General features: G+C 37.4%; 1 protein-coding gene across 3 annotated transcripts in view; it reads right to left on the bottom strand.

The window, feature by feature from the left end:
• Window positions 1-8,948, bottom strand: part of IL17REL (interleukin 17 receptor E like) — a 42,377-nt gene extending 33,429 nt beyond the window's left edge. For 2 of the 3 annotated variants that reach the window (XM_079305140.1, XM_079305139.1), the window contains exon 1: window positions 8,765-8,948. In XM_079305140.1, coding sequence (XP_079161266.1) covers window positions 8,765-8,866 — 102 coding nt within the window. In that variant the 5' untranslated portion in view covers window positions 8,867-8,948. The remainder of the gene's footprint in view (window positions 1-8,764) is intronic. The other variant, XM_079305138.1, reaches the window with a different exon arrangement.
• Between the last annotated feature and the right edge of the window lie 3,911 nt (window positions 8,949-12,859).

The raw sequence follows: 12,859 nt of genomic DNA, 5'->3' as shown, positions 1-12,859 counted from the left end.
ATTGCCACACAACACTAGAGGCACCTAAGCTCATTAGACACTTCCTTTTCTGATCTGAAATATCCCTGGATGCATGCAACTTGGTGTTTAGAATGACCCTGGAATGACCTCTAGCTCATGGCAGGGATAGCAGACACTCACAGTGAGACACAACCACATCACCTAGCATAGCAGGTGGCTGGAGAATTCAGAGCAACAGATCAAAACAAAGCTCAAGCCTCCTTCATACTGTAAATACTAGAAGAGGAAATCAGAATGTGGGGATTTTCCAGCTTTTAAACTCCAGCTTTCAAGTTCTTATCTCAAGGGACCACCAGATTCAACATCCCCCTTAAACAGCAGTTCTGAGTTACCTGTTTACCACACTGCCTGCTAAATGAGAGGGTTTCCCAGGCCTCCTGTCAAAGCAGTCAGAATATACAGAGGGGAAATGGAAGAATTCTGGTCTGAGAGAAGGACAGGGAAGACACATTGAAATTTTTAAGCTGAGTTTATTGAGTGCTTTCGACATTCACATGGGAGATCTGTTTCCTACTTATATTTTATTCTAAGCAGTCAGCACAAAACAAACCAGAAACTGAAACTTTGAAAGAGTAGCTCTCAGCAGCTGCTCCACAAAGAGAACATTAAACTCTGGCTCATAACTCAGGGTTGTGGGCTCTAGAGAGTGGAGATCAGACTAACCAGGTGCTTAACTTTCTCCCTTGCCTTTCCTGCTGCAGCACCATGCTGAGCATGCACGTTTCTCATACTGCCCTGACAAGTCTCTAATGCTTTCTCATGATCTCCACTGAATCTGTATTTAATAACCTCGAATCACAGGAACACAGCAGCATCCCAAAATGGATGAATCTTGTACCCTGAAATGTTGGAGATGCAGGAACTTAAAAAAGAACTTGCTAACTCTGCCAACATGGATCACAAACTCATACTAAAATTTAGAATAACATAGCACACTTGGCAAAAATTTCTTATAACAGTTCCTTTGGAGGCCACATTTCAGGGTTGAGTCTCCCTACAAAGCAGGAGCACGTCTCTGTGTTTTGTAACTTCAATTAAAATGATGTTTCTCTCTCTTCTCCTTAAACAGAAGAAAATTTCAAATCCAAATAATAATGGAACTACCCTGATTATAGCTCTTTCAGATGAGAAGTAATTTTTAGTGTTGACTTTGTTTATATTCTAGCCTTAGCTTCTGCTGTGTAAGGATGCAAGGCCATACAAATGATCCCACAGGACATGGTAGAAGCCATGGTAGTCTCAGATGACTGTCCTGGGAGGTTTCTGCATTCCTGCCTGGGGCCACAGGATCAGTTAAGGAAATGCTTCTATTAAAGACAATGCTAAACATGCCTGATTGGCTCTAATAGTGCTTGCTTGAGTTACAGAAACATTCTAGCCACAATGAAATGAGGGAAATCTTAGTACATAAAAGTTTTTGCAGCTGTATTCTTGGAAATTTTTGAGAGAGGACTATTTCCTGGCTATTCATATCTGTATTATTATGATGTCTGAAAGTCTGAATTCTTCACCAGAAACCCTATACCAGTATCCCTACATACATGCCTTTGCTCTCCTATCATGAGCAACAAAAGCCAAAAACACCTTTCCCTGAAAGAACTAGCTGTGTGAGTACATGAGAAATTTCAAAAATTCAAAATTCACTGTGTAGAGAAACCCAACTGAAAATACCTAGTGGGTATTGTAGCTGAAATATTTGCAGTTTGAGATAATTTATAGAGAGGCTAATTAAATTAAAGAGAAATAAAACATATACAAAACAAATTAATTCTTTGAAATGTCATTACGTTTGTCTATTTCTCAAAATTTTACTGTTAACCATAATTTTGTGGAGGCATGGGGAAGGGGGAACAAACTGTGGAATAATCAGATAGCTTACCTTTATATAATGTATCCTCCTTGTATTTGCTCCTGTAGTTGCTAAACTTAGCAGAGACAGTTAAAAGAGGCAGAGGTCCAAGAGAAGGGCTTCCAAAGAAGCAGGATTCTACAAATTTTACATCAGCTAAATAAACCCATTAGTGTTCACTACTTTTATATGGTGCTTCATACTATGCCTCATTTTTAATGACAGCACTTACCAAAAACCACCTATGCCATACATTTGCTTAAAAACTGTATATGATTTTTGACCTCTAAGTGGAAGAGAAAATAAGCCACAAAGGCAGACTGAATGGTAACACATCTGACCATGCTCTGAATATTGTATCATATATAAATATAATATGTTGAAAATGAGGGAGGCAAAACCCCAAACAACAGATATTCCTTATCAAAACTAAGCATGAAGCATCACACTATAATGATAACTTCAATTATGAAAAATTATAACAAAGATATCAAAATTCTAAAAGCAAAGGAGAAAAATCATTGCAGTCATAGGAAAAAGAACAGCAGTCAAGGACGTGAGGAAGTGGGAAAAAGATGAAGGAAGCTTGCATATATGTAGGGATGAAGGGGAAAAATAAAACTAGATATAGTTTTTCCAACAAAAGATATTGAATGCACATGTAGAACTGTACAGTGTTGTTTATGTGATTCATATTCTCTGAAAATATGCAGACAAGTAGAGGCAATAGCAAGACAAACAGTTTTCCAGAAATTATTGAAATTTACCACACTTATTCAAAGCAACTATGTTGAAACATTTCCTTGCAAGAGAAAGAGCCACAGGTAATTTGCAAATTAAAACTATAACTCTGTTCATTTTTGCATAGGCACTTCCTGAATGAGACTGCAAGTCCTGTACAGTTTTCATGGCAAGTGCTGTATTTTGCATGCCAGAAGGACAGCACATGCCATAGAGCAAAACAGTTCTTTGGCTCTGCTGACTGTTACAAAGGATTAAGTCAAATTTTACTTGAAGGACCATCTGTAGATCCTGCAAAAGAGAAGAGGATGAATGAATGAAAGCAAAGATACTTGTCTTAGAAAAAAACTCAAGAAGGCATCTACTCTACATTTCTGCTCAGGAAGAATGACCTTTATCTGAGACATGAACTAGATTAGACATATCTTGGCTATATTTTCTTAGTGTGTGTGCAGATCTCTATAAGCTCCACAGGTGATCTATCCCAGTGCTCAGCATCATTAGTTACTGTGATTTTCCAGTTTATTCATGACCTCAGAAAATTCTGGTCCAGTGAATTCCTATGGTTGTTAATGTAGGGGTAGTGCTTTGATATGTCTGTATCACAACTGAGCATACAGAATTTACTGGTTCCATCATCATTCCCAGACAAGTAGTTCAGAGTTGGTCTGGAATTTCCTCAGCAACACACAGCAGTTTGGGGTATACTTTCTGGTTTGTACTTTTAAGATGGCAAACAATTTTCTGATTATCAAAAAATAGCCAATTAATGTTAACAAAATCAGGAAAAAAATTATAAGAACATATATTTTTCTGACAGTATGAAGACTACTATGAGAACGTCTGTAGCAGGCTGATATATAAGACCTAGGGATCCACTGTGGGGATAATGGTGACAAAACTCATAGAACTTCAAACGTGGGATTCTGGTTTGAACAACCACCAAGCCACAACACAGCACACAGAAACTTAGGGCTCTCAGAAACAAATTACTTTTAGAGAGATATAGGAGGAAACTCCTTTCTTAGGTGCAAAGTTATCCATCCATCCATCCATCCATCCATCCATCCATCCATCCATCCATCCATCCATCCATCCATCCATCCATCAGCAAAGCCTAGCATTTCAATGCTGAGCCAAAAAGCCAGGAGGGTGTCCAAACCTATCCTTAGAAAGAAGTCTTTCAGACCACTTTTGGTCCTTCTCATTTTTCATCATCCCTGATTCTCTCCTATGCACAGGCATTCTGGCAGGAGTGGAAGAATGGAATAGTATAAACAGACATGACAATGTAACAGGTACAGCATTGCCAGCTCCACAAAAGTACAAATTAAACTATTCCTAGACCTTACTGCAAGAATTCCAGCTAGGTCACACCACGTGGTCTCATTAAAGTTATTACCACTCCTAGAAAACCTGTCACACCCAGATTTGATCAAATTACATGTATTTTTCCAACTGCAAAGGAGCCAGATGGCTGTGGAAAGCACCTACTTCCAAGTCTCAATACCCACTACTTAGTTTTGGGTCCAACTGGAGATGAAGGATAGATCAGATCCCTAAGATTAGGGCTGAGAAAGATTTGTAAGCTAAAATTTACTGTCAATAATAAAGACCAGCTGCTCCCATCTTGTGCTGAGCTTGCTTATATATCCCATTTTGGGTTTATTAAATATGTGTCTCCTGCCATGGATACTGATTGCACATAACTGATGCTGAGGTCTTGTGGTGAAGCTTCTAGCACTGCCTTGTGTTTCAGTTTCAAGACACTCTATCAGCAGCAGTTTCAACACCTATTGAGTTGTGCCCCCAACTTTCATGACTGCTTGTATTCTGGGCCTGCTATTCCAGTGGTTAGTCTCTTACCAGAGCAACCTTCTTCCAGAGTTCCTGAGGAAGAGGGAAGGGGAGAAAGCCCAAAAGCTACCATTGCATTTTCTGCCAGTTCTGAATTGCAGATCTTCCTCCATCTCCACCTCTCTTCTAGGAGCTGGTGGTACATGCTGTAACACTGAGAAGACTGTAGGAAGTCCCTGTTTGAACCTGTGACTGGTTGTTTCCTTTTCAGGGAGAGAGGAAATTGGCACCACCAACCAGTGGCATAGGACACAACAGGAAGCTGTCTTATATCATTGCCAAGCTATTTTTAACCCAAAGAGCAAATGTGAAACACATTCCAAGAGATAAGCCACCCAAATGTGCTAAATTTCTCTTCTAAGTATCAGCAGAGAAAACAAGAAAGGATATACAAGCAAATGGGTTAATATCACTCTAATACAATAACTCAATATGATTAAGCACCTTAACTGTTTATCTAATGTGTTAAGTGCTCATAATATTCAAAGCAGTTAATGAAAACATATAATTAAGACACACAACACAGGAAGGTCAGAGCTCTTTGGTACTTGTGAAAACCAGGAAAATGAAATTACTTAAAGACTTGATGACAGGCAGAGAAGTAGACCCTAGGTTTTCCATCTAGGGCATGCTCTCATGGATTGTACTGCACTTCAGCAAATATTAGTAAAGGATATGGTTTATATTCTTATGCATCTCCTTCAGTCATCAGATATATCAATCCATACCCAAAACAGTCTGTGTTGAATTGCATCCGTATGATGGGATTTCATGCTCCATCTCCCTCACTCACCCTGAGAAAGCCAGGTCTCTGATCAGTCTCTTTATATATTTCCCATCTCTAAAATCATGTTTTCATTCAAATTTTAGATAACAACTGAATTATGTCACCTATGTTATCATGTCTATTTTCTAGAGGCTTGGGGTCACTTTTAAATATTAATTGCTTAATAATGAACAAAGAATCCAATTTATGTCAGTTGACTTTGTGGACTAAGGGCCATACTATATCACTGGCTCTGCAGTATGTAGTATGCAGCAAAAATTGACTGATCCATGGTATAAATATCCAGGAAGGAAACACCACATATTTTGATTATGAATAGCAGGAACAAGCAGCAGTTATATCAAGAATTATCAGCCAATAACCTTTACAATTAGAGGGAAATCCCAGTTTAGTGTTTCCTTCTTTATCCATAAACTTTGGAAACATTACTGCATTTAATGGCAGACAATACAAATGATGTTTCATAGTATTCTGGGGAGTGTTTTTTAAATGTAGTGCTCTTGATCTTTACCAGCTGTTGAATCAAATTTGGCATAAGCCCATTTCTTTGTGTACAGCCTGCAAACAATGTGGATTGTAAAATGAGTAGGGCACAAATCCAGTTTCACTTGCAGGCTGGGATTCCCCTATGCTTTTATGGGGAAACTTACTTGATAACTGTGTTTCCTATTGGGTGGGGCATGGACACTATGTCCATAGCATTTAATCTTTGAATACTAGAATATCACATGACCTCTAAAGCCGAGCTGTTAAAATAAAGAAGGATAAATAAACCATAACACATAAAAGCTTAATTGTTCATTTGCCATCATTCAACCCACAACTGTATATTTTTCATGCTGTTTCAAATTTCACATAATACTGGGATAAATATCCAATGTTGTCTTTTTGTTCCTCCTGTACTAAACAGATGCACAGTTTGTGTTATAGTAATGAAACCTGAATATTGCCTTACACAAGGCCATGTAAGGATATCTTGCTGAATGCCTATATTAAACTAAGAATGATTCATAAAGTTGTGATAGAAGTTCAATGCAGATATTTTGCATGTCATATGCCTCCAAATGGTTGTGTCACTATTTCCCTCCTAAGTACAGCCAGAGCTTTACTCTGATAAGGAGTACCCAGTGGGGTCAAAACTGCTCACAAATATCTAGTGGACACAGCCACACTAAAGTCTAGTCTTTGGTCAAACCCAACAGTTTCAGTTCTGAAACCTGCTAAAAAACTTCTGACAATATCCATAGTCTGAAAAATGAAGAAAAATTCAAATTAATTGCTTTTCATATCCCTATTGCATTATGAAGAACCATACAGCCTCAAGTTTGAATGCAAGAGAGAAATTTACTGTACAAACTTCTGGAAAAACTTCATAAGAAAAAAACAATTTTTATACAATATTCACTTGTAAGAACAGCAGCTGCAGAAATCGCTGATAGTTTTAGATCTACAATATTTCATTATCACATTAAGGAAATTGCTAGAAACAATTTGTGTTTCTACTTTGTGATCTGATGTGCTCCAGCAAAAGGGAGAACACACATATTTCATACAGACAAAGGCAAACTGTAACCCCTGACTAGTGCCCCTGTGAAGAACACTGAGTTACACATCATGGGGAAGATTCACTGCTCCCTTTTAGAATAACTCATGAGCTGGATTGAGCCCACAAATTATGGTCAGTTATACTGAGAAATTGAAGTTATTTTCAAAGGAAAAGGAAGAAGTTTCCTCTAACAAGCCAGTCATGAGATTCTAAAGTTCATGCAGCTAAAGTACATTGCATTAGATTGAAAATACTATGCTGGCAGTAATTTAGCTTGTTGAGGTCATTATTGTTCCCTCTGAGAAAACATTTTTGTCTTAAAAAGTCATTAATACATTCAAGATTCTACTGAATACAACTAGCAGAAACATCACATACAGAACATGAACTGAATCCTGTCCCTAATATCACAAATGATTGGTTGATTGACTGATTGATTGATTGATTCTGCTGTACTGGAAACAATGCATTTCCCATGTAAATAAGAAAAATAAAACATGTTTTCTGCTAATCAATCTTCAGTAGAAGACACATTCTAGAAGGTAAAGAAAGGGATCCAGTCTGCCAAACCTCAAGGCTGTGCCTACTGGCAATTAGTGAATCAACCTGTGAAACATACATACCTATGGTTTGACAGAGAAAGACACCCTTCAAGGTCCCCAGAGGTAAATCCTATCCCCTAGACTGAAACCAATCAAAATAGGTTGATATTGATTTTTACATGCTGAGTCTAATACTCCTATACTCTTTGGAGGAATAAATTAGAATGGTAAATCATTTCTATTTTAAACTCTCATTGCAGCAGACCAAGAAGCATAAATTATTTAAAATACATGTGTATTTGCATTCATGAACATAAGTACATAAAAATTCTTGAAAAGTATTCATGTACATCAAGAGATTAATCTCTTATGGCTATATTTTATTCTTCTGGAAACATCTAAGTAGATACAGACTACAGAGCTTGAATATAGGAGCATTAACTATACTGCATGAATATTTAAATATAGTGAGGGCTTTTATTGCTCTATCTAGTGTTTTATAAGTATCTTTATTCCTACTCCTTTTCTAGGATAACCATATTAAATATAAATTGCTTTAACGTGGACTAACTTAATATCTGGGTAGTACCACGACATCTAAACAATCTTTAGAATGTCTCAGTGCTTGTCCTAAAGACTGACATCTTCAAGCAGAAGTGTATACAGACAGCCAAATTCTTTCATACTATCAATTTCACTTCTCTGTAGCCAGTTCACAGTTATCCTCCTCCACTAAGACTGAAAGTCAGATTGTCTATAATTTAATCCCTTTTTTTTTTTAATTTATCTTTCATTGTACTCTATCTGTGCTTACAGTTTCAGCATGCCAAGGGCAGAGTGTCTCCATACTGCCCCTTTGCGGGGATGTTTGGAATAATACAAAATCCAAAGCTCTTAAGGAGATGGTATGGCTCACACTCCTTTCATGCACATACAGAAGTCATTAAGTTTAATAGTAAAGTTACATTCAGTAATGAAATGAAATTAAAAACATGTTTTACTCTTTCTCATGTTTAATTCATTTATTCACAGCAAAGACAGTGTTTCATATATTCCTAACATAATTAGCAATTTTTGAAACCTCTCATTCCTCCCTCTCACATTTCTTTGGCACCACTGCTATTGTAAAAACTGTGGAAAAGTAATGAATATTAACAAAAATTTTTTTTTTTAAATACAAAAGACAGATTTTAAACTAACAGCAGCAGTTGCAAACAGTATAAAGATGCATTTTCCTACCCCCTTTCAGAGTCATTTTTGCCACTTTGGATACTAAATTCAGAATAATAGGAATATAAAGTGAATTTTCAGGACAGCTGAAACATTTTTCCCTTTTTTCTTTCTTGATTTTCCTACAATTATTTTGGCAGTATATAACTACTATATTAATAGACAGCAAATTAGAACAAGTTAGAGATTACCTGAGAACATGAAAGTCCACATTCTTCAATCCTGGGAATAATCTGACAATCAGTATTCCAAAAGAGAATTATTAGAAGAATCTGAACATAAATACTTATCATCCTAAATTGAAAAAAAAAAAAAAATACAAAAAGCAAAACCTCAGAAGAAACCCTCTACTCTGACAATTCTCCCTCTCATGCCAAAACTTTAATATGAATTTTAGTCCCTCCCACAGCACCTCTGAGCTCCTCCCTCTAAAACTTTCCAAAGACTGAAAATTGCTAGTTCTGGGAAATATAAAACATGCTCAACTCATTTCATATGTTCCAAACTGAAAAATAGGAAACAGTGATTTCTGACAATCAGTCAAAACCTCTTCCTTCTGGATTTCATCACATCAGCATTAGATCAGTTTCAAGAGATTTCTTTTCTGCAAATTCCCATATATAAATGGGAATTTTGTTTCTAGAGTGATGTGGCAGACAAGTTCATGGGGATTAAAATGCAGTCTTATTTTCCTGGTTTTCTAGTGCTTTTAATGAAACGAAAACCAGCCTTGATGAGGTGGGTGGTCTTGGAAGACTAGTTTCTTCTTTTCATCAGCAGGAATACCAGATTCTTTCAGCCTAGAAATCTGAACCTTGAAATTTTTTCTGCTATTATCTAATTGTATCAATAGAAGCAGCTTGCTATATAACCTCTCTCCAACTTTGAGAAATAAAAATGTCTTTTCATAGCTCAACACCACCAACTCTGAAAGCAGAGTAGGAATGAGTCACAATACCTCAATACCTGTTGGCATAACAGAATGCCCAGGAATGCCTCTCTGGGTGCTATGTTCACATAGCCCCACTTCCTTTTGTAAGGAACAAGTATTTCAAAAACACACTGTGGTTCATATGGAGGCTACATGTGATATGCCTTAGGGGAATAGGGAGTTTTGCTCCACAGAGAGGGCTTGCTCACCAGTGAGAGATATCTTTGAGTAGGACAGTGCCAGGACCCAAGTACTCTGTGCTCTTACAAAACCTTTACATTGGTTACAGTGGGGAATATACAGCCAACAGCATCCACTTGGATCTGGCTTGACATGCAAAATACATCTACTCTGCCAATGTACCTACTGTACTTGTATTTTAGATACTTCATGTGAGTCCAATTTGCCAATTTTCCAAGACTTTATTTTTTAGATAACACCATACTGAATAAAATGTAATTTAAATGTTTTGGTTAAAAAAAACCAGTTAAATGTTGTCATCTTATAGAAACTTGGACATTAAGGAGTTAATGCATTGCTATGCCTCAAACACTGGTGGCCACTCAAGCAGGCAAGTCAGAACAGGTTGTGGCTGGAAAGGGAAGCCCTGTGGAGGTGGGGCAGCACCTTTCTGGGCCCACTTCCCTGTCCAGGTGACCACATAAAGCACAGTGACAACAAGAAGGAGTCAGGAGCTGTTGAGGAAGGGTCAACCCAGCAGAGGTGTATTGAGACCACCAAAATACCCCCAAAGCCCCTCTGGCCCATTACCTAATAGGTGCAGAAAAACTTTGTCCTAAACTTGGACATACGGATCTACTGAACCAAAAGCCACCAAAAGCACATCACTGTTTTAATAGCCACTTCTAGAACTTTCTTAAATGTATTTGTAAAACCACTCTTTGCATCTATTTATCCGTTCAGTTTTCAAAACTTCTTGGAGCAATGAGTTGTACAATTAAACTATGTTTATTTGCTTTTTTTATTTTAAAACTGCTCCCAAATAGTTCAGTTGGGTTCCCCCTTGTTGCTTTAAAAAATACAGAATATCCATTTTCATCTCACCTTTGCCAAAATAGTCAGAGCTGTATTGTTTTACAGCATACCTCCCTACATTTTCTACAATAAGTAATATACCTCTTCATTTTTACTATACCCTTTTGTAAGATGGGGGTCCTGCAGACAATATTCAGGAGTGAGCAGTTCAAGGATGTTTTACTCTCTAGCAAATGCCATTTTGACTCTCCTTAGTGTATAATTTATATCTAGTTTCCACAGAAATTAATGATGTAATTTAACCTTATGAAATTTTATTCTCTTTACTGTTTTTGGTATTTCTTAGTGCACCTCTGTCACATTCTGAATAAAGCTGATCATAGCAGAGCTCTAACAATGTACTCTTTCTATGCAGGAGCAGAACAGAAGGGACAGTTTCTGTGTGGACTGAAGCTGGTATTAAGTTCAACAGGTAACAACCTTATTGTCATTTGCTTCATTTCAACCTTTTTGTAAAATCATGTCTAAACTAGCTACTTTACTGTTCCTGCATAATTTGTACCCTGGAATTACTGTTTTCATCCACTCAGAACCTCTAACAAGATTCTTAGTAAAAGATGGGCACTATAATTGACCCATGCCATATTTTCTTAAAACAATCAGTTATGTAGAAGCCTTAATGAATTTTAAATTTACAGGGACAGTATCTCTTAGGCACCCTGCTCAAATGGGACTCTAAGTCTTGAAAATAATTTTTTTTCTAACAGATGTCTTTTAGTTCTTTTTACCTACTATATCTTACCTATATTTTAATCCACATTTGTCTTTATTATGATTAGTTTCAAGCTTTCATTACTTAATCCCTGAAGAACAGATGATAGCAAAAACTACAGTTCTGTTTCTACCAAGGTTCCCTCCATCATCAGAAAAAAACCTCTTAAAAAATCCTTAATAGGAAGGGCCTCCTTTTGCACTTTGGTAATATAGATATTTTGCACTCTAAATCTTTTTCAGAGCACTGGTCAAGAACACAGAAAAGCAAGAATCTAAACATTTCACTGTCGGAGATGGTTTGAGTCCAAATCTTGCGCATTTCAGGAGGGTGGCTTGGTTGTTCAGGGAGTTTTTAGTAAAATGCAGGTAGACCTCAGAATACAGAGTGAAATCCAGCATTTTGCCTTGCCCATTTTCTCTTGGGTCAAGTTTGATCTCTGGACCATCAGCTCAGAATGTTTTTCTTAATTACTCTCTGTCTTCACAAGTTTTGCATGCTTGGATACATAGTTGGCCCACTTCAAAAGAGAACATAATTCTACCACTGGTCAAGTGTGTACAGCAAACATTTGAAAATGAAAGTTAGGACAGATGTATCACCAGACATATCTGAGCAGCCAGAAATTGATTTGTGACCTGATGTGTTGGAGCTTAAGCATAGAACTCCAAATAGATTTCTGCTTTGGCTATGTTATTTTTTGACTTTGTTAAATTAACGTCAATGTCTTTGCTGGAAGGCATGTCCCTGTCACATCCATGTTGGAGAAGTCCCAGCCTTCTTTGGAGCACAATAGCCACATTCACACTACATTTTGCAAGAGGTTTCTGAGACATATCACTACATACTTCCCAGTTTCACCAACACAGGCACACATACCATATTATAACAGTCCCCTGGCTATTATTTTAACTCTGTGTGCAGTTGTATTCCTGCTCCGGGTAACAGACATTTGCCTCAGGATGACTCACATCAACCATAGGACTGCTGTTTATAACTTAACAGCTGCTTGTCATGTCAGGCAGGGCAGGTACACAGCAGAGGTACCAGCAGGGCTGGTAGGATTGTAGCAGATATACAATTAATAATCTGTTACATTCAGAGAATGTTCACTAGTACAAGCACAAAATTTTGCAATATTTAAGAAACAGCAGCTGCAGCCTGTGGTTGTTGAAGCAGTAGCCTGGACCAAAAGGACACCCTATTTTTTAGCTGGACAGGGAGGTTGCTGTATACATGCTCTTAAAAAGCAGTGCTCTAAACTTGGAAGAGTACCCACTATGTATTTAAATCCCACACCTGTGAGCTTTCCCAAAACAAAAAGAAGCATGCTAGTGTACCTGAAAGGCTTCACACACTACACACTTTTCTCTCTTTCCTTCCCCTTCTCAAAAGCAAAGAGTTAAGTTTTACAGCATGCTCTAAACAAATCATCTGAGTTATTTCAAATTACAAAAAAGAATGGGCTTCGAAGTTTATAACCTCTCAAAACCCAACAATAAAACAATAAAAAGAGAGAAAAAAATAAGCTCACCACCTTGTCAGCAGCTATCATCCTGTTCCATGAGAATCCCTATTAACATGGAA

This window comes from Erithacus rubecula (genome assembly GCF_903797595.1).
Source record: "Erithacus rubecula genome assembly, chromosome: 4".
Taxonomy (NCBI): Eukaryota; Metazoa; Chordata; class Aves; order Passeriformes; family Muscicapidae; genus Erithacus; species Erithacus rubecula.
The sequence above is the reverse complement of the archived record's forward strand: the minus strand, read 5'-3'. Positions and strand labels throughout refer to the sequence as shown.